This window comes from Dama dama, chromosome 12, assembly GCF_033118175.1.
Source record: "Dama dama isolate Ldn47 chromosome 12, ASM3311817v1, whole genome shotgun sequence".
Lineage (NCBI taxonomy): Eukaryota > Metazoa > Chordata > Mammalia > Artiodactyla > Cervidae > Dama > Dama dama.
The window spans coordinates 95,715,805-95,736,399 of NC_083692.1; the positions used below are offsets into that span (position 1 = coordinate 95,715,805).

Here is a 20,595-nt window from a genome sequence, read left to right on the forward strand (position 1 = left end):
GGGGTTTTAGCTGTCACTTACCACCCACCTGCTGTCTTCCAGGGATAGGGCACTCAGCACCTCACATGGGCAGGCCATACTGCGGTTGTACAGCTCCAGCTGGTAGAAGGCTCTTCCTCCTAGAGCGTCCGTCTGCCTTCCTTTACCTTTCCCCCATTGCCCCAGTTCTGTCATCAGCACTGGGAAGAACGATAGTTCTCTTTTTTCCCTTGCTATGGTCACTTATTCATTCAACAACCATTCTTTAGCCCCTGTTTTATCAGGGGCTTGCTAAGTGCTGGAATTACAAACTGAGCAAAACTTGCCAGTCCTTGAAGGGCTAATCCCACTTAAGAACCCTCTCTCTCCTCCAGGTAAAACACATCCTCAAATCCTTCAACCATCCCTCATTTAACCTGATTTCCAGACACCCACCACTAAACCACCCTGCTTCTTTTCTAACCATATTTGAGCCTACTAAAGCCTATCTTAAAGTGTTGTGACCAAAATTGAACTTAGTATTTTTCTGAAGGCTAAGTTGAATTTTTAGCCCAGCTTAGTCAACATCCATGTCAAAGGCGATGCCCACTGTGGAAAAAGGCAAATTGCAACTAGAGTGCTGCCAGCCAGATCCACTCACTGAGCTTCTGTTCTAGGAGAACAGGGGAAAAGGAGGGGAGAGGAGAGAGGAGGACTATGACTCTTGAAATGACAGGATGTCAGATCTCTCTGCCCAGAACTCCCCTCCAGGCATTAGTGGCAAGTCTAAGTCACTCTAATCAAACAACCTCCCCACTGCCCCCTCCATTAGTGTCCACCTCTGAAAAAGGAAGAAAAATTTTAAATGAGCCTGCTGATGGGCCAACACAGCATGGAATGGAAAACTCAGCCATAAAGGAAGGGACTCCCCTACACCCAGTCTCACAGCCTGGAAGGGGAAAACAGAGAGAAGCTTTAGAAGGTGACTCCATAGGTGAGGAAAGTAGGTCTTCCAATGACTTCTGATGTGTGTGTGTGTGTGTGTGTGTGTGTGTGTGTGTGTGTGTGTGTGGCGGGGAGTGGGGGGGTCCCGCATTTTGAGGTCTTTGCTGTCGACATGAATAAAGGAAGAGTCCCCGTTTATTGGAATAAAATCATGCCTCTTGCCTTTCCCAGATCCTGTCCTGCTGCTCTTACTGCTCCCTTCTTGGAAGGAAGCCATCCCTTACAGAAGCAGGAGTCATCTCCACTCTGACATAACCCTGATTGATGCATAAACTCCTGCAAATCTTTCAAAGGCCTGGTGCATGGCCCCTCCTCTCTGAAGCCATTTTCCTACACATTGGGCTGGATTAAAGGAAGCATTTTAGAGCCAAAAGATGCAAGCAAAATAGAGAGGCTCATAAGGAGAGAGTCATAAAATGAAAAGATGAGTGTGAGGAGAGGAGGAAAGAAAGGCTGGGGGAGGGGGGAGGGACATGTGTTCTCCTGCCTCTTGGAAGTCCTTTTTCTTCCCTGGGCAAAGGAGAGAAAATATGGCCTTCCAGAATAAACTTTGCCAAAGAATTCCTTTTCCTTGCTCTTCACGGAATATCAGATCTAGAAGGTCCTAGCAAGTGACTTGCCCAAGGTCCACAGCAATTTTGCGGCAGTTTTCTCCCTCTGGGTCCATGTGGAATGTTCCTTACTGCCTATGGAGGCCTTGCCCATATGATCCATCAGTTTCCTGAGTGTTCACATAGCAGGACAGGATGCTGAGGGGCTGCAATGGTCTGACGGTGGTTCTGTCATCCTGTAGGAGCTCACAGCCAAGAGGCAAGCAAATAGAGAAGCAGGGGTGTGCCTGGGGGTTGAGCGGGGGTTGAGCGAGTGCTGAGGCAAGTGTGATCAGTTCTGCCTGGAGGAATCAAGGTGGGCTTTCTTGAACAGTGGATCTTGGATTTCTGCTTTAAAAAAAGAAAAAAAACCCTCCCTCCGTCTCCTGACCAGCACTACCCCTTGGAACATTGAAGGAGCAAGCTTGCCGTCCAGAAAGCCTGGCTGGGATAGGCAGCCCTATCCTGAATCCCTGCGGGAGGGATTGCTGGGGGTGTCTGGAGGAGAAGGTGGAAGAGGAGGTGGAGAAGGAAGGAGAGGGGAGACTTCTTTTTTTTTTAAGAGAGGGGATAGGAGGAAGAATGGGAAAGGGAAACGGAGGGGGAGGAGGAAGAGGGAGGGAGGGAGAGACGGAGAAACGGAGAGAGAGGGGGAGAGAGCCGGAGGAAGAAGAGAGGGGGGAGAGAGGGGAGAGAGAGAGATTTGAATTTCCCATCTGGAAGGGGAGCGGTAGCACGTCAGGGCCTGGCTGACGGGCGTGATTGGAGGGCGCCTCCGGCAGCCGCCCGCGGCAGTAGCCGCGGCCCCAGCTCACCGGGCGGAGTTGCACGAGGCGGCAGCGGGAGCTGGAATCGCAGAAGGAACTGCCTCGCTGAGTTCGGCCGGAGCCCTGCAGTGGCTCAGACGGTTGCGAGGACCGCCAGGTCGGTGCTGGCCGCGGGCCGGGAGGGCGGAGCCGGGCTGTGGGCAACAGGGTCTGGGCTTTCGCCTCGAGGCCGCAGCGCAGCCCGGGAAGCTGCGGAGTACCGCTTTCGGGGGGACAACAGCTCCCCACGACTACCCGAGTGCTGGAAGCGGAGGCTGCGCGGCCGCAGCAGGGACCCCCCCACCCCGGGCGCGCTCGCGGTGGTGCTGAAAGGACAGCTCCCCGCGAGCAGGGGACGCCTGCAGGCGGGAAGGAAAGGCTGTGAAGCGCTAGCCAACTGGGAAGGAGGGCTGGGTCCCTGAGCCGGAGACCCTCGGGCAGAAGCCCCAAACTGCCCGGCTCCCAGGGAGCCAGGACCGCCCCGAAGGCGGCGGGCGACTCAAGTCTGAACCTGGAGAACAACTTCGGGCTCTTGGCGGAGGGATGGGGGCACGTCAATCTAAGCTACTTCAGGTTCGTGGTTAACCTGGAGACCGCCAGGGCCCTCTTCGCCCAGGAAGAGCGACGCCCCCCCCCCCCACCCTCACCCGCCAAGGGGTACGGTTCGGGTATCGGAGTGAGTCAGAGGGCGGCGGGAGTGGGGCGGACAGAGCGAAGGTGGTGGGGAGGACAGCCCACACGTCGACGGGAGGTGGGGGGATCGAGAGGACTCTATTTGTCATGGGAGGAGGAGGAGCCGGGGTTGAGGCTGCCCCTGTCCGCTGCCTGGGGTCAGTTAGGACGGTCGCCGGCCCTACTCTGCCCCCTCCCTCAGCAAAGTTTGAGACCTGGCCAGGTCTTGAGGTTGGAGCTCTGAGTGTTGGGGGGCGGTGGGGAGGGGCGCTTTCAGTGGCCAACCACGAGCTCCATGTAGAGCAGCCGGCTGCGTTGATCTCCGCGGGAGACGATCGAGGGGCGCCAGGATTTCGGTCCCCCTCTTCTGCTGGGAGAATTACGAAGCCCCCGCCTCTTCCGCTTTTCTCCAGGAGCCAGTTGCTTACCCATTCCCACCCTCCACTGCTCCTTCCTCTCCCCTAGTGCTCTCCCTTCTAGCAAGGGGCGGGGGTGAGGAGGGGGATAGGGGGACATCCCCTGTCATTGTACCGCCATTCGCATAGAGTCCCCCGCAAAAAGCAAATGAGTGTGGAACTGAGTTGCAGCGCGAACATGGCCCGGACATGAGCTATTAAAGAAAAAAAGAAAAAAAGAAACAAAAACGGATAAACAGTCACAAGGACAAACACTGCAGGTGCTCGAGTCTGCTGGTCAGATGGCGGGGCCCAGTCCTAAAAACTGCCTGGGGCTCAGATGGTCGAGCCTGAGGAGGTGCCTCGGCTGCCTTGGGGCTGCGATGGGTTGGCAGAGTCTGGGCGCGGAAGCTGAAGGCGCGTGCTGCATCCCGGGCGCGCTAAGGGCAAGGAAACCTACCGCTGCAGCAGCATCCCTCCCCCACCCCTCCTGGCATCCCCTCCCCCAGCCTACCGTCCCCACTACCAACACCACCATCGCCCTTCCCGCGCAGGCATCGACCAAGCTTCCCGCAGACCCGCTGAGGAGCGCCTCCTGGCGGTCTGGCCAAAATCATCAACGGCAGGCAACCTGCCGGACCTCAGCACTCCTCCAGGCATATGGCAAAACATCTACACGCACGCCTGCACACACGCTCACGCAGAATCACAATGATGCCTAAGTTCAGACGCGCAGGAGCTTACCTTGAACGAGTACACTCTCACATACTCGCGAACACACACCATTCAATTCAATCCAGCAAACATGTCCTGAGGCTCTACCATTAGCTAGGAGAGGCTGTAGATTCTGGGAAAGGGAAAAAAAAAAGCACAAGATACAAGCCCTGCCCTGGGAAGATTTCAAAGTGGCTGGGAAGGAAAAGATGCATAGGTGTATAGAGTGCATGAGCTGGAGGCAGGCAGGGTTGCCCTAGAAAGTGCCATGGGTCTCAAAAGAGGAAGACTCCATCACATTTCACCAAGGATATCTGGGAGATTTTATGGGAAGAGTGATGTACGAAGGGAACCTTTGAAAATTAATGCTGCTGCTGATGGTGATGATGATGACAGCTAATATGTACTGAGCACCTACTATGTGCCAAATGCTGGGCTGATCACTTTATTTGCATTATTTCATTTAATGCTTACAACATGAATTGGGCATAGGTGTTATTGTCCCCATCTTACAGATGAGAAAAGATGAAGTCATTTGCTCAAGGTCACTCTAAGTTGAGAGGCCAGGGCTTGAACTGGCAGAGATAAGGTTAAGAGGTTCCAGGGCTGTGGAAATAGCTTGAACAGATGCCCAGGAGTTTTCGGAAAGGATATATGTGGAGGTATAGCTGATACTGAGCCACATGCAAGGAATGGGAAATGAATGGTGAGGCAGGCAGATGCTAGACTGTGCAGGACTTGAAGGTCAGCACAAGGACTCTAGTTGGTTTAACCAGGCCATGGGGAGCCATTGCAGGGTATGTTTGCATGAGCACATCTGCCCTTTAGGAAGATTAATCGGACAGCCTTGTGGAGGATGGATGAAAGTTAGGGGAGGGGTAGAGTTGGAGGTTATGCGCAAATTCAGAACACTGAGGCCCTGAACCAAGGCATTAGCAGCCATAGGAGAGGGGATGTGTGGATGCAGGGAACACTATGAAGCTGTAATTCCCCGGCTTCTCCCTCAGAAGCCCATCCCAATTATAACTTGCCAATTCCCGTTGCGGTTTTTGTTCAGCGTCTACCTCCCCAGCTGACTGAATGCTGTGAGACCAAATGCAAGGACTCCCTTGTTCCCTGCCGCAGCCCAGCACCCAGAACAATGCCTGGCAGACAGACGATGCTCAAAGAACATTTGTAGTGTGAGTGAGTGAAGGAATGAATGAAGCATTCACTGACTCTGGAGTTTTCCACTGAGGCCATGGGAAGAAAGCATTCTAAGGAAAAGGTGGTCGGTGGGGGTAAGGGGCAAAAGAGCAAGGATGAGACTAGCTTTGGATAGATTCAAAGTGAGACTATCTAGCAGAGAGTTAAATGTGCAGGTTTGGGGAGAGAGAGAGGGTTGAAGCAGGGTATAAACCATTAAGGGGAGGTGAAATTTCCCAGGGAGACAGTGGGGGAGTGAGGGGTCATGGAGGGGAGTCAGCGAAAGATAGAGGAAGGCCATCTGAAAAGCAGGATGATGACACAGGAGGGCTGTGTCATGGAATTCAGGAGATGCAAGAAGAAGGTTGAAAACAGCAGAGCGAGTGAAAGGGGGTGAGGGGTCCTCATTGGCCTCTGATGCTGCAGAGGGATGGAGGGAGAGGGGGAGGAGGGCCATGGAAACTGTCCTGAGTCCGGTGATTCGGAGGACTCTGGCAACTCCAGCCAGGGCAGCTTCAGTGGCAAGGGCAGCAGTCACACGTCTCTGATCTCACAGAGACCAAGGGTTTGACCGGGAGGTGGAAGAGTGGTGACACCAAGGGGAAGCCTCTTGATCATGAAGCTAGGAGGCAGAGATTAAGAGAAAGATGGGAGTCAGAGCAGGAGCTGGAGAAGGAAGGGGATGAAAGACACCTAAGGAGAAGAGATTGAAGATGTGAGGGAACGGGAGTCATAAATGGATCCAGGAGAAGATGCAAAGAGAGAAACTCTGACGCTAAGGCAGATGGATAGGCTTCGGCGGGGAGGAGGGAGACTTTTCTCCCTTGGGAGCTGTGAGGAGAGGTGCAGGAGCTTACACTACCAAAACAGTAATTGTTTTAATAATGATAACACCCACCATTTACTGAACTTCCATCCTATGCCAACTGCATTCCACAGATTATTTCTAAGCCTTCAAAAGGGTATTATAATCCTCACTCTATAAAGGAGACCGAGACTCAGAGAGGTTATGTCAGTTACTCACTATCACTCAGCTAAAAAGTGGCAGATCTGGGATCTGAGTCAGATGTGCCTGACTCCAGACTTCCCCAGCCTTCAGATGCACCACACCACACAGAGTGAGAAGGAAGTCACCTGCTGAGAGGGATGAGGAAGGAGTAGGTTGGACCTTCAGATGGGTTACGGGCAGTCTCATCAGGGTGAAGAAATGGCTCAGCAAGTGAAAGGGCCACGCTGGGAGTCAGCCGCAGGACCTTGGTGGTGGACCCAAGAAGCTGGGCTCCGTGATCCCGGCAAGCGGGGAGTAAGAGGCACCTGGAGTGACAGGGGTGTAGCCTGGAGAAGACTCCAGTCCTTGAGTTGATTGCTTTGCATGCAGGGGAGTTGGCAGGGGTAATCGAAGTTTTCTGAATGAATGCAGGAAACAGAGGAGTCTGGAGAAGGAGATGGTTTGGTGGCAGAGGGGTGGCATGTTGAGTATGAATGGTGGCATGGGACATTCAAGGGGAGGCATTGAAGAGGGAGGCAAGTGTAGTTCTTGACTTATTTGCCTATTTCACACACATGCACGTGTGCACACACACACACACACACACACACACTCACACACACCCCAAAACGTAATCTGCATGAGGGCAGGACTTGATCTGTCTTGTTCACTGTTACCTACCCAGTGCCTAACACACTGCCTGACATGCAGTAGGTGGGGCTCAACTAATGCTTGTTGGATGAATGAGTATCTGGTCTGGTGCCCAGATAAGATATCTAGGTCATCAGCGTTAGCGCCCGTTAAAGCCCCTGGAAAGGATGAGTTCCCCCAGGGAAAGAGTAGAGACGAGAAAGAGACAAGGACTGAGGTCAGAGTCCTGGAGAACCCACTTGGAGAGACAAGAGGAAGAAAAGCAGCAGATGAAAGGAGGGAAGAAGGAGCAGGAGGGAGAAGACAGAACTGAGTCACAGAAGCAAGGAGGGAGAGGGGGTTGAGGATACAGTGGGGTGGGGAGCAGTTCAAATGCTTCAGAACTGCTCCAGCAGAAGAGCTGGGGAAAGGGCCCGGTAGATCATCTGACTCTGGAGAGAGACTTACCAGATCAGCAAGTTAGGGATGAGGCAGGAACTAAAGCCCAGGTGCCCCGTGGACCAATTTGAAACATCTCAAATTAGACTCCTGCGTCCTCCACCACCACCTGGCAATTCCTTGAGCTGCCAGTAAACACAGAGGAGGAACCCAAGAGTTCCTGAAATCATTTGATTATTATTCGTTTCCTGTTCTTAGAAATGCAGTCTCTTTACAATATTTTTAGTCAAATGAAAACATCTTGATTGACTGAGTGAGCCGCCTTCAAACTCAGAATTCTGGATCAGGGTGGGTTCTCCTGCATTTCCTGGAAATCCTGTTCCTTTCTGGAGTGTCTTCATAAACATGCAGTCAGTGATGGCTGACATTAAGGAGGACCAGCTACACACCAGGCACCTGACCAGTATCTTATCTTCCCCTTCTAACATCAGTGCAGGGTTAGCCTTTCACACTCCTTCATTTTGCAGGGAACAACCTGAAGCTTTCCCAGGGAGCTGCAGCCAGTGAGGACTGGGGGTGGGGGCAGGATTTCAAACCAGGTATGTCTGATACCAAAGTCCCTGGGAATGGTTTTCAACTCCATCATGACTTTCTCTCCTCAAAACAACCTATCAGGCGATCTGATCACGTAGAAGTCCTCAGATGAACTTCCAGGACCCATTGTATGAAAAGATCTCAGTCTGCTGATATGTCTTCTCATTTTGAAAGAAATGAGGAAAATTCATCATCAGAAAACAGCCAGTGACCTTGCACTCAACCTGGTTGTAATATCCGGCCTGACTACTCTGCCACCATTTCCTAGGACCCCTTTATCCTCCTAGCCAAGCATAAAGACCCCAAGGCTGTGTAGAATAAAAGGCCTTGGGGAGTAGGTCTGGCTTCAGTTGACCATCAGGGCACACGACACTTTGATTAGCTCATTGATGTCCCCCTCCACACCTGAGAAAGGATTTGTGGTGGATTTGCCTACAAAGGCACCAGTGAAACTGAACGATTAAAATAAAAATAAAGTGTCTGAGAGTTAGAGCATCTGGGTTCACATTCTCAGGGATGCAGGAAGAACAGCGTAAGAAGGAGGCCAAGGGTAGAGAAAGGCTCCAGCTACCCCTCCACTCCCACTGCTGCTGGAATACTTCCATTTTTATGTGTTTTGCATAATGAGATTCCCATTAAGATTTTATTTGGAGAAAATCTTCTGAGGCAAAAAAATAACAATAAAAAATACAATAGAAACTGAAAGTTGGTGATTTAGGGAGAAGGAAAGGAAGACTAACACGAGCTGAGTGCTTATAACACCCAGTGCTTGATACTTTAAAGGCCTAAGACCCAGGAAGATTATCAAGTCTCCAGCCTCCTATGCATAATTCAAAATAAAAATCAGTATTAAGCTATAAAACACAAAACTTACATGTATGATGCAATAAAAATAACTTATTTCTCCATTTGTCTAATTTCAGAAGTCTGGATATGTTCAATATAAGCTGGCTGTTCTCATTTTTCTACCCACCTCTGATTTGCTGGGTCCCCAAGTGCAAGCTCACTCCTTCGAGGGCTTGATTCAGCAACCCAGGCTGGAATTCTCTCCAGTCTCCACAGCAGCCCTGAGAAAGGAGGCACTGCCATCTCTGTCTTACAGGGTGGCAATTAGAACTCAGCACCACCTGCATCCAGAGTCCGCACTTTCTCCAGCTTTCCTGGACTCAATCAAATTAATACAGATATGATGAAGGCTTTAAAATATGGATCAAAAGGCATTTGGCAGCGTACCTGTGCCTGGCACAGGGCTTCCCGATAGCTCGGCAGTGAAAAATAATCCACCTGCAATGCAGGAGACACAGGAACCATGGGTTGGATCCCTGGGTCAGAAAGATCCCCTGGAGGGAGAAATGACAACCCACTCCAGTATTCTTGCCTGGGAAATCCTATGGACAGAGGAGCCTGGTGGGGTCGCAAAGAGTAACCGGACAGGCTGAGGGACTGAGCAAGCAGGCTCACGCACTCACGCCTTGCACGAAGCAAGTGCTCAGGAAACAGCTCCTTTCCATCCCCTTTCCCTGAAGTACCAAGCACTGGGTCTTAGCCTTGACCGATGGTGCTTGATGCCGAACTAGAATGAGGCGTCCTCTGTCTGACTCCACCATCCTGCCTACGCAGAGGCCTCGCCCATCTGACCTCCAGCTCCTCTTTTTGCAGGTAGCCGCATCGCCCGGAGCCAGGCCTGCCTGGAGCGCTGCATGCAAATTCAGCTGCTGGCTAGGGCACACTAACCCGAGTTGCAGGCATGGACTTCGTCATGAAGCAGGCCCTTGGAGGTGAGGCTCTAGCCCTACACCCCCTTCCCCCCTCTCCAGTCCAAACCCAGGGGCCTCAGTGCCCCGGGCCTCCCTATGCCAGCCTTGCTGCCATGACACCGCCCTCTTCCTCCCCCACCCATCCCCCACAGGGGCCACCAAGGACATGGGGAAGATGCTGGGCGGAGAAGAAGAGAAGGACCCCGACGCACAGAAGAAGGAAGAGGAGCGGCAGGAGGCACTTCGGCAGCAAGAGGAGGAGCGCAAGGCCAAGCACGCGCGCATGGAGGCCGAGCGCGAGAAGGTCCGGCAGCAGATACGAGACAAGGTCAGCGCCGCCCTCCTGCCCGTCCTGGAGTGTAGGGGGTAAAAGAGGTCCCCCACAACCTCGGGTTTCCCTGAATCCCGGCGCTCGCCTTAGACCTAGTTCTCTCTGAGCCTCACTCTTTTCATCAGAAAGATTCATGTCACAGAACAGCTCCCTCAAGGGCCTTTTGGAGATTAAATAAGACAGTGCACATAGTAAGTGTTCCCGAATGTTTGCTGCTATAGGTCCATACCCTGTGCCCGAAATCCTAGAGACCACACAAATTTGGAATCCAGAATTTAGATACTTGGGGGAAGGACTGTAGTGCCCTGAGCGCTGTTTTGTGTCGCTTCTGGTGGATTTGCAGGTGCCACCCTGTGCCAAACAGTTCAATACTTGTCTGCTTGCCCTGCAGAAAAACCAAGGCTCTAAGCAGCCTTCCATCAGTTCAAGACAAGTTTTGTCACCAGAATTGGGCCCCAAGCATGTGGAGACCCTTCAGTTTTCAGATCTTGAAAGATTTCAAACAAAAGCAGAGAAATTATGGGGGTCCCATGCATCGTCTCTCTCTTGTTAAAAGCCCGCAGAAGACAGGCACAGTCCCACAAGGAAGATGCCCTTATGCCCATTTTACAGATGAGAGGCCCGAGGCTTAGCAAGTTCCCAGGGGCTGCCCCAGCTGTACGTGCATGACTGCATGACGGTGGGACTCAGCTCTCTCCTCGCCCCGTTCACGCCCCTCTCCACCCTTCCCCTCCCCAGTATGGGCTGAAGAAGAAGGAGGAGAAGGAGGCCGAGGAGAAGGCAGCCCTGGAGCAGCCCTGCGAGGGGAGCCTGACCCGGCCCAAGAAGGCCATCCCAGCAGGCTGCGGGGATGAGGAGGAAGAGGAGGAGGAGAGCATCCTGGACACGGTGCTCAAATACCTGCCCGGGCCGCTGCAGGACATGTTCAAGAAGTAACCGGCACCCCCACCCCCGACCCCATCCACTTGTTACTTTTTTTTTTTTTTTTTTTTTGGTTCTTTCTTTTCTTTTTATTCTGTTAAGTCTCAGTTCTGAAGGGGAAAACCTCAGTTGGCCTCTGCCCCACTTCCCCGGCCAGGGGCTCCTCCCCCTCAGCACTCCTTCACGCCCGCCTTCATCCAGGGTATCCTGCCTCCATCACCTCACTCCCAAGTTGCTTTAAAAGAAGAAGACAGCTTCTCTCCAACAGGAGGTGTTGAGCCCAAGGCGGCAGGCACTGGAGACCCCCTCCGGCAGCCTGAGGTCTGTGCTGGTGTGGTGATCCCCATACATTCCTTCATGCGCCCCACTGCCAGGAGGACCACTGTCCCCAGCCAGCCAAAGTAATGACACATTCCAGCCCTGCCCAGCATGCTGACCTTTGGCCTCTGAATCCCCGTGGGCCTGCAGGTCAGGGCAGGGGTTGAGTGGCCTGGCTCTGAGAAAGGGAGTCTGGGTAAGTCTGGCCTGTCAGGGCCTAGCCTGAGGCTGGCCTGCTCTGTTGTGGCCAGGCCCGGGGCTGGGCAGGAGGCTGGGGCTCTCCTTCTTGCCTCCCTCTAATGACACCCGGTCCAGGAGCACCCCTCCACCCCCCACCTCCCCCGCGAAGAGGCACAGCTCCTGCCAAGCCAGTCCCTCCACACGGATCCTCTGCGGACTTTGACTCATCTATGGAGGGACCCCAGGGTAGGGCAGCCCCTTGTCCCTCCCCCACTCCACTTAGGTCTGGAGCCCCACTGCCAGGCTGGGCCCAGCTTGCCCAGCCAAGGGGCTGCCCAGGCCCCCAGAAAACACTTGGAGCCATTGGGCAGCGATGGCCCGTGCCGTGGGACTGCCCACTGGCACAGCCTCGCTGCCCCCATCCTTACCCACCCCTCTTCCTCACATTGTCCTGTTCGCGGGCTTCCAGGGCTCCACAGTCCCCAGGAAGACCACTTTTGACCTTCCTGGCCAAAGCCCCAAGCTTTTGGGGAAAAGCCAGTTCCCACTTGACAGAAGGTGTCTGTCCACTCATCTCACTGGCCAAGAACAATGTCTCCTCTGGGATGTGAGACGGACATTTGCTCCCCCCATCCCAGATCTTCAAGGTCTCCTTCTCAGTCAGTTGTGTGAGAACAAGGCAGTCATGAAGCACGTGTGTGTCCAGCCGTGCATGAATGTGCATGGCAGAGACCGTGTCAGCAACTGTGTGTCCAGATGGAGCACGTGAGAGAGCAAGGTGTGTGTCCAGCCGTGCATGAATGTGCATGGCAGAGACCGTGTCAGCAACTGTGTGTCCAGAGGTTATATACATAGCCCTGTGATTAGAGTGTCTTGAGATTTTGTGCGTGTGTTAGTCATCATCCCTGTGTCAGAGACCCACGTATGTCAGGCAGCCTTGTGTATATATGTTTGTTTGAGGTGGTATGTTTGAGTTGAGATTGTGTCATATGTGTGAACTCACCATCTCGTGTGTGTGTTACAGCTTGCATGAGTTAGCTCACATCTGCAATTGTTTTCAGAAATAGTGTATACATCAGGAGTGATGAGAACATGTTAGATGTTGTAAAAGTGTATGTTTGAGAGAGCTGTCAGATATGCTGAGACTATTGTATGCATGTGTGTGGGCTCTGAAAAAGCAGTTGTGTACTGGGTGTGTGCTTGGGGAAAAGGAATATTGGTAAGATGACTGCTCTTGGAACCAAAACCACTAGTCACGGGTGGCCACACCCAACAAGGAGACCTTGTCCTTGGCCTGGAGTCCTCCTGCCCTTGGGGGGTTCCTGCCTGAAGTCCCCAGAAGTCCACTGGGACAGACCCAGGCAGTGCCCAAGAAGCCATGCTGGCCCCACCAGGGCCTGCCCCAAAAGCAGGGGCCAGGGAGGGGGCGCCTTGCCTGCCCCGAAACCCCTGCCCCATTGGCCCGTTTGCATTCTGCAGGTTTTCCATTTTAGTGAATTTATGCTTTTATTTCAGAGACAGACATGTGTCTTCTCTGTCTGTTTCCAATAGTTAAAGCCATATCAGTTAGACTGCAATACTTTAAAGACAAGACAAAACAATCCATATGTTTAGGGAACCAGAAAAGTCCCCTGGTCTGTCCCTCCTCTGGGGAGCAAGGCCTCAGCAGCTCCAGTTCCCTGGACTTGCCCTTCTCCCCCGCCCCCACCACCTCTGCTGTGCCCTTGTGTCCTGCCCCCCAGGGGGCCCGTGTCTTTGCCTGTGTCTGTGATGGGGAGCCACCTTGCACCCCTGTTGTCCGCTTGTCTATTTGTGTCTGTTATCCTGGGCAGGATGGTCATTCTCAGGCAGGGTCCAATCTTGGGGCCCCAGACCTCCCAGACCCTGTGTGTAGGTTCCACCTAGACACAGGGATGGACCCCAAGTGTTTAGAAAGGCCTCCCTCTTGACGAGGGCCCACAGACCTCAGAGGAGGTACCAAGGCACAGAGAATGCAAGATGAGCAGGGAAGACCAGGGCCCAGGGGCCCCAGAGGCGCAGGGGAGCCCAACCATGCGTGTGGGACACCCCAGGCAGGCCCGAGGAGCACCACCCTCAGAGGGCGCCCCTCACAGTCTTCACAGCCCCTCTGCACCCCCAGAGTGGGCTCAGGGCTTTTCCCAGAGGAGAGCGCCTTCCAGGCAGTCTGGCTTCAGGCTGATGTACACCCCGGACTCCTCCAGCCTGCTTCTGAGCTGCAGGACTGGACATCTTTCTGGAGGAGGAGATGGGAAGAATTTCTGCTGGGACATACACTTCCAGGGAATGACTCCTGGGTCCAGGGAAACACAATGACCATCGTTCCTGACACAGACCTCACTGTGGGGAGAGGCTAATATGTGACCAGAGAGGATGTCATGGGCAACACGTTTGTGGGGGCACAGAATATTTGTGGGGCACTCTAGCTGGGAGTGGATGGTCCCAAGAAGTACATGAGGTGAGAGGGACGTGAGGCCTGCTGATGGGAGGACGCAGAGCATATGTCACACCCAGACAGGGCAGTGTGCCTGCGGCACACTCAGGAGGCAGGGCAAGGCGGGGGTAACCCCACAATTCCCACGTACACACACAGTGTACAAGGGAGGCACCCCCTAGCCAGGAGAAAGGAAGGAGCACTCAGCGCCCATGAGTGAAAGCAGAACAGAAGGCCAGGTTGCCGGGGAAGGCCACTTCCTTGCGGTGCGCCTGGGAGCTGACCACCAGAGAGGAGAGAAGGTGCTTCTCGAGGTCCCCTGTGTGGGGCACTGGTGAGGACTGGGCTTTCCACACAGGTACGTCCTCCACCCCAGGTCCGGGAGGTGTCCTTAACTACAAAGCAGTCTCCTCCAAATGCAAGGTCAACAGACCCTCTTGGCTGTGAGAGAGGGCAAGAGCCAGCGAGAGAAGGGGACAGAAAAACTTCAGCTCAGGTCCCTTCCAGATGAGACAGCTGGTGAGCAAAGCAGCCTCCCCACAGGCCCCTGGCTAGAGTAAAAGGCGGGCAAAGCAGCAGCCCCAGGAGCCCCTGAGCCCAGCTGGCAGGGTTGACCACCACCACCATGCCACCGCTCCATCCTGCTGGGCTCCTCACGCCCTTGACTTGAGGACCAGCACAGGGGCTGGGGGTCAGACTGGCACTGGGACATGCCTCCCCCGACACGGCCCCTGCTCTGCTCCCCACTCCCGTGTCCCCCGTCTTCACTGGAAAGAGAGTAAGAGGCACTCCTGCTGGCCCTCGGGTGGGGCTGGGGGTCCTAGTGAGACCCGGGCAAGGACGACCATCCTACTCGTGTGGGGGCCCCCTTTCCCACATCTGTGCTGTGTCCTTGTTGCTCTGCTTCCTTTAAATGTGTCAGTGCCTGGGGGGAGGCGAGGGGCGCCCCTTCATGCCCCCCGAACCTGACCAAAAGCCATGGCTGTTGCTCCCCCTTTGTATGACGCAGATGCTAAGATGTACCAAACCAACCATGACACAAAGAAAAGACCTTGTACAGTAGCTCTCGGTCTGTCTGTCCTCTTCTGTCCATCGGCACCGCTTGGGCGACATGGGACCCCAGCTGAGATGAGGGGTCAACCCACAGAGCCGGAGAGGCCCCAGAAAACCTTCCATTTTACCTTCACTTCTGGCCGGGACCTTCTGACAATGAGCCCCAGAAACCAGCTGAGGCCAGAGTGAGGGCTGGCTCCAGAGATTCAGGGCCATCCTCCTGCCCTTCAAAGCCAGCTGGCACCCCCAGGAGCTGGCGGTTCAGCCTGACTGTAAGCCCCACGCCCCATTTCTTGCCACCCTTTCCCACAAGTTCCTTGGGTGTGGCATCCTGCCACAGAGTCAAGTCACATCAGTTCAGTTCAGTTCGGTCGCTCAGTCGTGTCTGACTCTGTGACCCCATGAACTGCAGCATGCCAGGTCTCCCTGTCCATCACCAAATCTCAGAGTTCACCCAAACCCATGTCCATTGAGTTGGTGATGCCATCCAGCCACCTTATCCTCTGTTGTCCCCTTCTCTTCCTGCCCTCAATCTTTCCCAGCGTCAGGGTCTTTTCCAATGAGTCAGCTCTTCGCATCAGAGTACTGGAGTTTCAGCCTCAGCATCAGTCCTTCCAATGAACACCCAGGACTGATCTCCTTTAGGGTGGACTGGTTGGATCCCCTTGCAGTCCAAGGGACTCTCAAGAGTCTTCTCCAACACCACAGTTCAAAAGCATCAATTCTTCAGTGCTCAGCTTTCTTCAGAGTCCAGCTAAGTCTGTCATTTGTTGTCCCACCAACATTATTGCAGTTTCTACCTCTGCTGGGCTGTGTGCAGGAGGCCAGGGACCCAGAGAAAGGATGCCATTCAGCATTGCTCCTGGACACAGACACATGCCAGGCCTTGTTGAGGAGTCAGGACTAGACCACCTTTGCTACCCCTCCCCCACATAACCCTTCCTTAAGCTAAACCTCTTCTCTCTGCTTGGATAGACACTCATTCCCCACACCCTGGTCTCCTAAACTGTGTCTCTTCCCTTCCACCCACCCTCTCCCCACCACCCCATCCCACCTAAAAGACTCATCTGAAACCCAGACTTAGCCATGCCACTCTGCTGCCCAGCACCCGTCAATGGTTTACAGGGCAACATCACCATTGTCAAAGTGGCCATGTGTGATGTGACCCCTACTGGCTAGGTCTGACCCCACCTAACTGTGCTCCAAACATCCCCCCCCCCAACTAGTTCCCACACATCTCATGCTGTTTCATATTTGCCTAGTCTGTCCCCTCTGCTGAAATGAACGGGACCCTTCCCCTCCCTAACTTCTCAAGACCCAGTTTCACTGTCACCTCCTGTGTGATGCTGGAAAAGACCCTGATGCTGGGAAAGATTGAAGGCAGGAGGAGAAGGGGACAACAGAGGATGAGATGATTGGATGGCATTACCGACTCAATGGACATGAGTTTGAGCAAGCTCCAGGAGATGGTGATGGACAGGGAGGCCTGGCGTGCTGCAGTCCATGGGGTCACAAAGAGTCGGACATGACTGAGAAGCTGCACTGAATTAAACTGATTGGTTAGGAGTCACAGGCTCCAACCACAGTTCAGGGAAAGGACTACACAAGGGTACAAGCGCTGGGACAGGGACCACTCGGGTCATCTCAGAGTCTGCTCCCACAGAGGCCGAGGCAGCCCTTCCCCACAGAGGAGCAGGAGCTGAGCAGGGCTTCGGTGGAGCCAAACCACAAACTTCTTGCGCCCTGGGTGCTGGGGGAAGTGTCTCAGAGCAGGGCAGGGGCCAGTGGTGTGCTCTCCTGGGGTTTCTGCAAGACTGAGGCCATTCTCAGAGCTGGGGTCGAGGTTCCGAGGCTCTTTGCTAGTCTGGGAGCTGGAGAAGAATGGTCTGTGAGGGCTTCTTGCTTCCCTGGGAGTCCACCTGTGTGCTTCACCAGTGGGCCAGCCAGTGTCCCTCCAAGGCCCCGGGCCCTCCTCAGGACACTAACAGCTCCAGGCATCCAGATGCTTATTCTCTGCCTCCCTCTCCTCTGCTTTACCTCAGATGCACCCCAAAGTGCCCTGTGGGAAATCCTCTGACTCTGGGCCTTGAATGTCTTGTCCTAAAGAGTCAGTTAAATAGTACTTACTGTGCTCCCACCACCTGCCAGGCAGCACTAGGTAGTTCTAGGTACCAAGAACATCAACTAACAGCCCTTCCATCCAGAAATCTACTTGTTAGTGGAAGAAACAAGCCGACAAACGGACCTATTACCCACCTAAATATTTGCAATGATACAGGCAAACTCCAGGCACTTGAGGAAGGGTCCTTGGAAGACCCTTCCAAGGCATCTGAAATGAGTCTTAAATGAGGAAGAGTCAAGCTGGTGGAGAAGGAGGACCCTGCAGGCAAACGAGCTGGCATTGTCTGACATGGGTGGTGCAGTAGGGTAGGAAGAGGTGAGAGATTTCTACAGGAACTTGAGTTCTTGGTGAAAAGCTGAGAGTCTGGGGACATCAATCAGGGTGGGATGTCCCACAGTGGAGCTTGGGTGCTTCCTGTAGGTGGTGGGGAGCCCTTGAAGGGTCCTTAGAAGAGTGTGACCTGATCATATTGAGGAAGACCATTAGAGTTGTGAAGAGGATGAACTAGGAGCCTAGGGAGGAACTGGGGCAACATCAAGATCAGAGATGGCAACACCTGACCTCAGGCAGTGGCAAGTGAGTGGGGAGAAGTGGGTAGACCAGAAGGCCATATAAGAGGGAAGATTGGCAGGACTTGAGAATTGCCTGTGAGGGGTCTGGAGAAGGAGAGTGTAGGCCAATGCTTGTGTCTCCATCTTAAGTATTAATAGGTCCATTCTCCAAGATCTAGAATGGTGGTAGGAGACAGGTGTGGAGGAAGATAATGAGTCTGGTCTGGGTTTTTGGGTTTGAGGCACCTGGGAAAGAGTCCAGCAGGGAGTCTGGAGGGCAGGAGAAGCACAAACCATGTGATTGCTGGGCTAGCCCTCCAATGGAGTGATGCCTTGACCATTTAGTTCACCACAGGGATCAAAGCACAGGAGATCAAGAAACCTGGACTGGGAAGAGGATTTAGTCAAATGCATCCTCCTGTGCTACTCAGGAGTCCCTCCTGTGCCATCTTTGGTAAAGGGCACTCTGCTTGCACGTCCCCACCACCACAGTGTGGGAGAGATCCTTACAGAAGGAAGTGGACAGGTCCTAAACCAAGAGCTGCCAGGAGACAGGGAGTTAATGAAGCCTCCTCCAGTTTCCCTTTAATTGGCTGCAAAACTCTGCTTTCAAACCACTCACTTAGTGCCTGTAATTAATTGGGGCTTTCTGCTTTATCTGAGAGATGATTTGATACCCCCCAAGGACAACGTTTTCTTAGCTGGGATCCTCCAGCTGGAGCTGTCTCTGCACACTGGCCTCTCCATGGTGTGCTGACTGTGGCCACAGGCTCCTGCAGGGCTCGTCCCCATTCCAGGCCAGCACCAAGTGGTACAGACGCAGGGTACAGGCTGAATGGGTAGGGCCAGGGACTGCTATTACCACCTCCTTGGGCTCCAGGGCCAGGCATCCACTCCATCCTGGGACAGGCCCATGGTCTCCAGCTCTTGGCCACATTGACTCACACTGACTCTCATAGTAAGAGGCACTTGGCATGAGCTTGTCTACAAGAGGGTCAAAGCAGTGCATCTGGTACATGGGGCAAGGGGTGGACGCTTCCACTTACTAAGCCCCTGCTACATGGCATCCACAGGGTTGATTGCTTTAAAAGCATCACCTTGGCAACCCACTCCAGTGTTCTTGCCTGGAAAAGTCCATGGACAGAGGAGTCTGCCGGGCTGCAGTCCATAGGGTTACATGACTGAGCATGTGTGCACAAGGGTGGAGGGAGATGGGTTGGTAGCAATAAACTGGTAGAACTAAAAAAAATAAATAAATAAAGGCATCACCTCTGCTCATCCTGACAGGAATCTCTGAGGTCAGGTTTGTGCTCATTTTCCTCATGAGAACACCAATGCTCAGAAGTAGAGGTTTATAATGGAATAGGCACAGGCTTTGGTTTTCAGACAAACCTGGCTTTGAATCCTGATTCTTTCTGTCTGGTCTTGGATAAATGATTCAATATCTCTGAACTTTGGTTTCTTTATCTTTAAAAAAAAATTGAGTACAATAATGCTTAACCTGACTAACACCATCAGGGTCTCTGAAGGAATTAAAGAAAATAATGTCTGTAGGTCTACTGGCACAGTACCCCGGCATGGAGCAGGTACCTAAAAAGTGACAGCCATTACTGCAAATGCTACTTCTACCATGGGCAGACTGATGAAGAGGAGGAGGGGAAAGGAGGGAGAAGATATGGAAATGAAGAGGAAAAGAATTAATTTCCAGAGTAAATTGAGAAGCCTGGATTTAAAGCCAAATGCATTTCATGTCTTTTCACTGTAACACAAGACAAGCTGGGAGACAAGGGTCACAAGTGAGAAGGAAGGCAGAAGGGAGTAACTGTCTTTTCCAATAAGCTCTCTTCAGCTCAAAAGAGACTTAGGAATATGTATTAGTTATCTGTCACTGCATAGCAAATTACTGCAAAACTTAGTGGCTTCAAGCAATGAACATCTCTTTTCTCTTACAGTTGCTATGGGTCAAGAATTCTGGAGTGACTTGACTTGGTGGTCCTGGACTGAGATCTCTAGTGAAGCTGGGGCTGCAGTCTCATCCGAAGGCTTGACTGGGGCTGGGGGATCCCCTGCCAAGATGGCTCAGACACACTGCTGGCAAGCTGGTGCTGGCTGCTGGCAGGCTACCTTGTCAGGAGGGCCTCTCCTGAGGGCTTCTTGAATGTCCTCACAATATGGCAGCCAGCCTCCCCTGGAGTGAGTAATCCATGAGAGCAAGGTAGAAGCTGCAACATCTTCCATGACCTAGGTTCAGAAGTCACCACCATCACTTCTGCAATATTCTGTTTGTCACATAAACTAGCTCTGATTCAATGTGGGAGGATACTGCACAGGATTGCACCAGGAGGAAAGGGCATTGGAGGTTGGGAGGCATCCTGGAGGCAGGCTACTTCAGCCCACCTTTAGACTCTAGTCAACAAACATTCCTTTATTCATCTATCCACATGGCAATCTCTTCCCACATGCCTCCTCATGGCCAAATGCTGGGCTAGGCACTGACTTTCCAATCTGAATGACATAGTCATAAGAGCTGAGAATTCAGACACACACACCAACACATGGTAAATCACTGTGAGCAAACATTTGGATTTTTCCCATCAGTTCTGGCCCCAAACCCAGCTTGTAATGTTGAAGCCATTTGACCTTGAGCAAGTTATTTTACCCCTCAGAGCCTCCATACAAAACGATAATAGTATCTGCACTGGCCAGCAATTGCAACAAGTGTCTTAAAATACCTGGCACATAGCAAGTTCTCAATAAATGATGACTAATACTTTCAGTATTATTACTTTAAATAAATGGAGATTGCACTCCCAAATCCGGACAGTGGCCCCATCTAGGCTTCCCCTGCCCAGCAAGAGAAAATTGGGGCTCTTTGACCCCAAGGCTGACCCCTGGGCCCTGCCTGTCACCTCCTCCCAAAGGCCTAGCTGAGCCCTACGGTGACTCTGACAGCCTGAGGCTCCTGGCTGCCAGC

The 20,595-nt window shown here is 53.1% G+C and overlaps 1 protein-coding gene across 2 annotated transcripts in view; it reads left to right on the forward strand.

Moving 5' to 3' along the window:
- CPLX2 (complexin 2) overlaps positions 1-10,980 on the forward strand; it is an 82,114-nt gene extending 71,134 nt beyond the window's left edge. Inside the window, exons 1-4 of one of the 2 annotated variants that reach the window (XM_061158519.1) lie at positions 2,323-2,477; positions 9,596-9,714; positions 9,846-10,021; positions 10,763-10,980. In XM_061158519.1, the coding sequence (XP_061014502.1) occupies positions 9,684-9,714; positions 9,846-10,021; positions 10,763-10,960 (405 nt within the window). In that variant the 5' untranslated portion in view covers positions 2,323-2,477; positions 9,596-9,683 and the 3' untranslated portion in view covers positions 10,961-10,980. Of the gene's footprint in view, positions 1-2,322; positions 2,478-9,595; positions 9,715-9,845; positions 10,022-10,762 lie in introns of those variants that run through there. The other variant, XM_061158520.1, reaches the window with a different exon arrangement.
- The last annotated feature ends 9,615 nt before the right edge of the window (positions 10,981-20,595 follow it).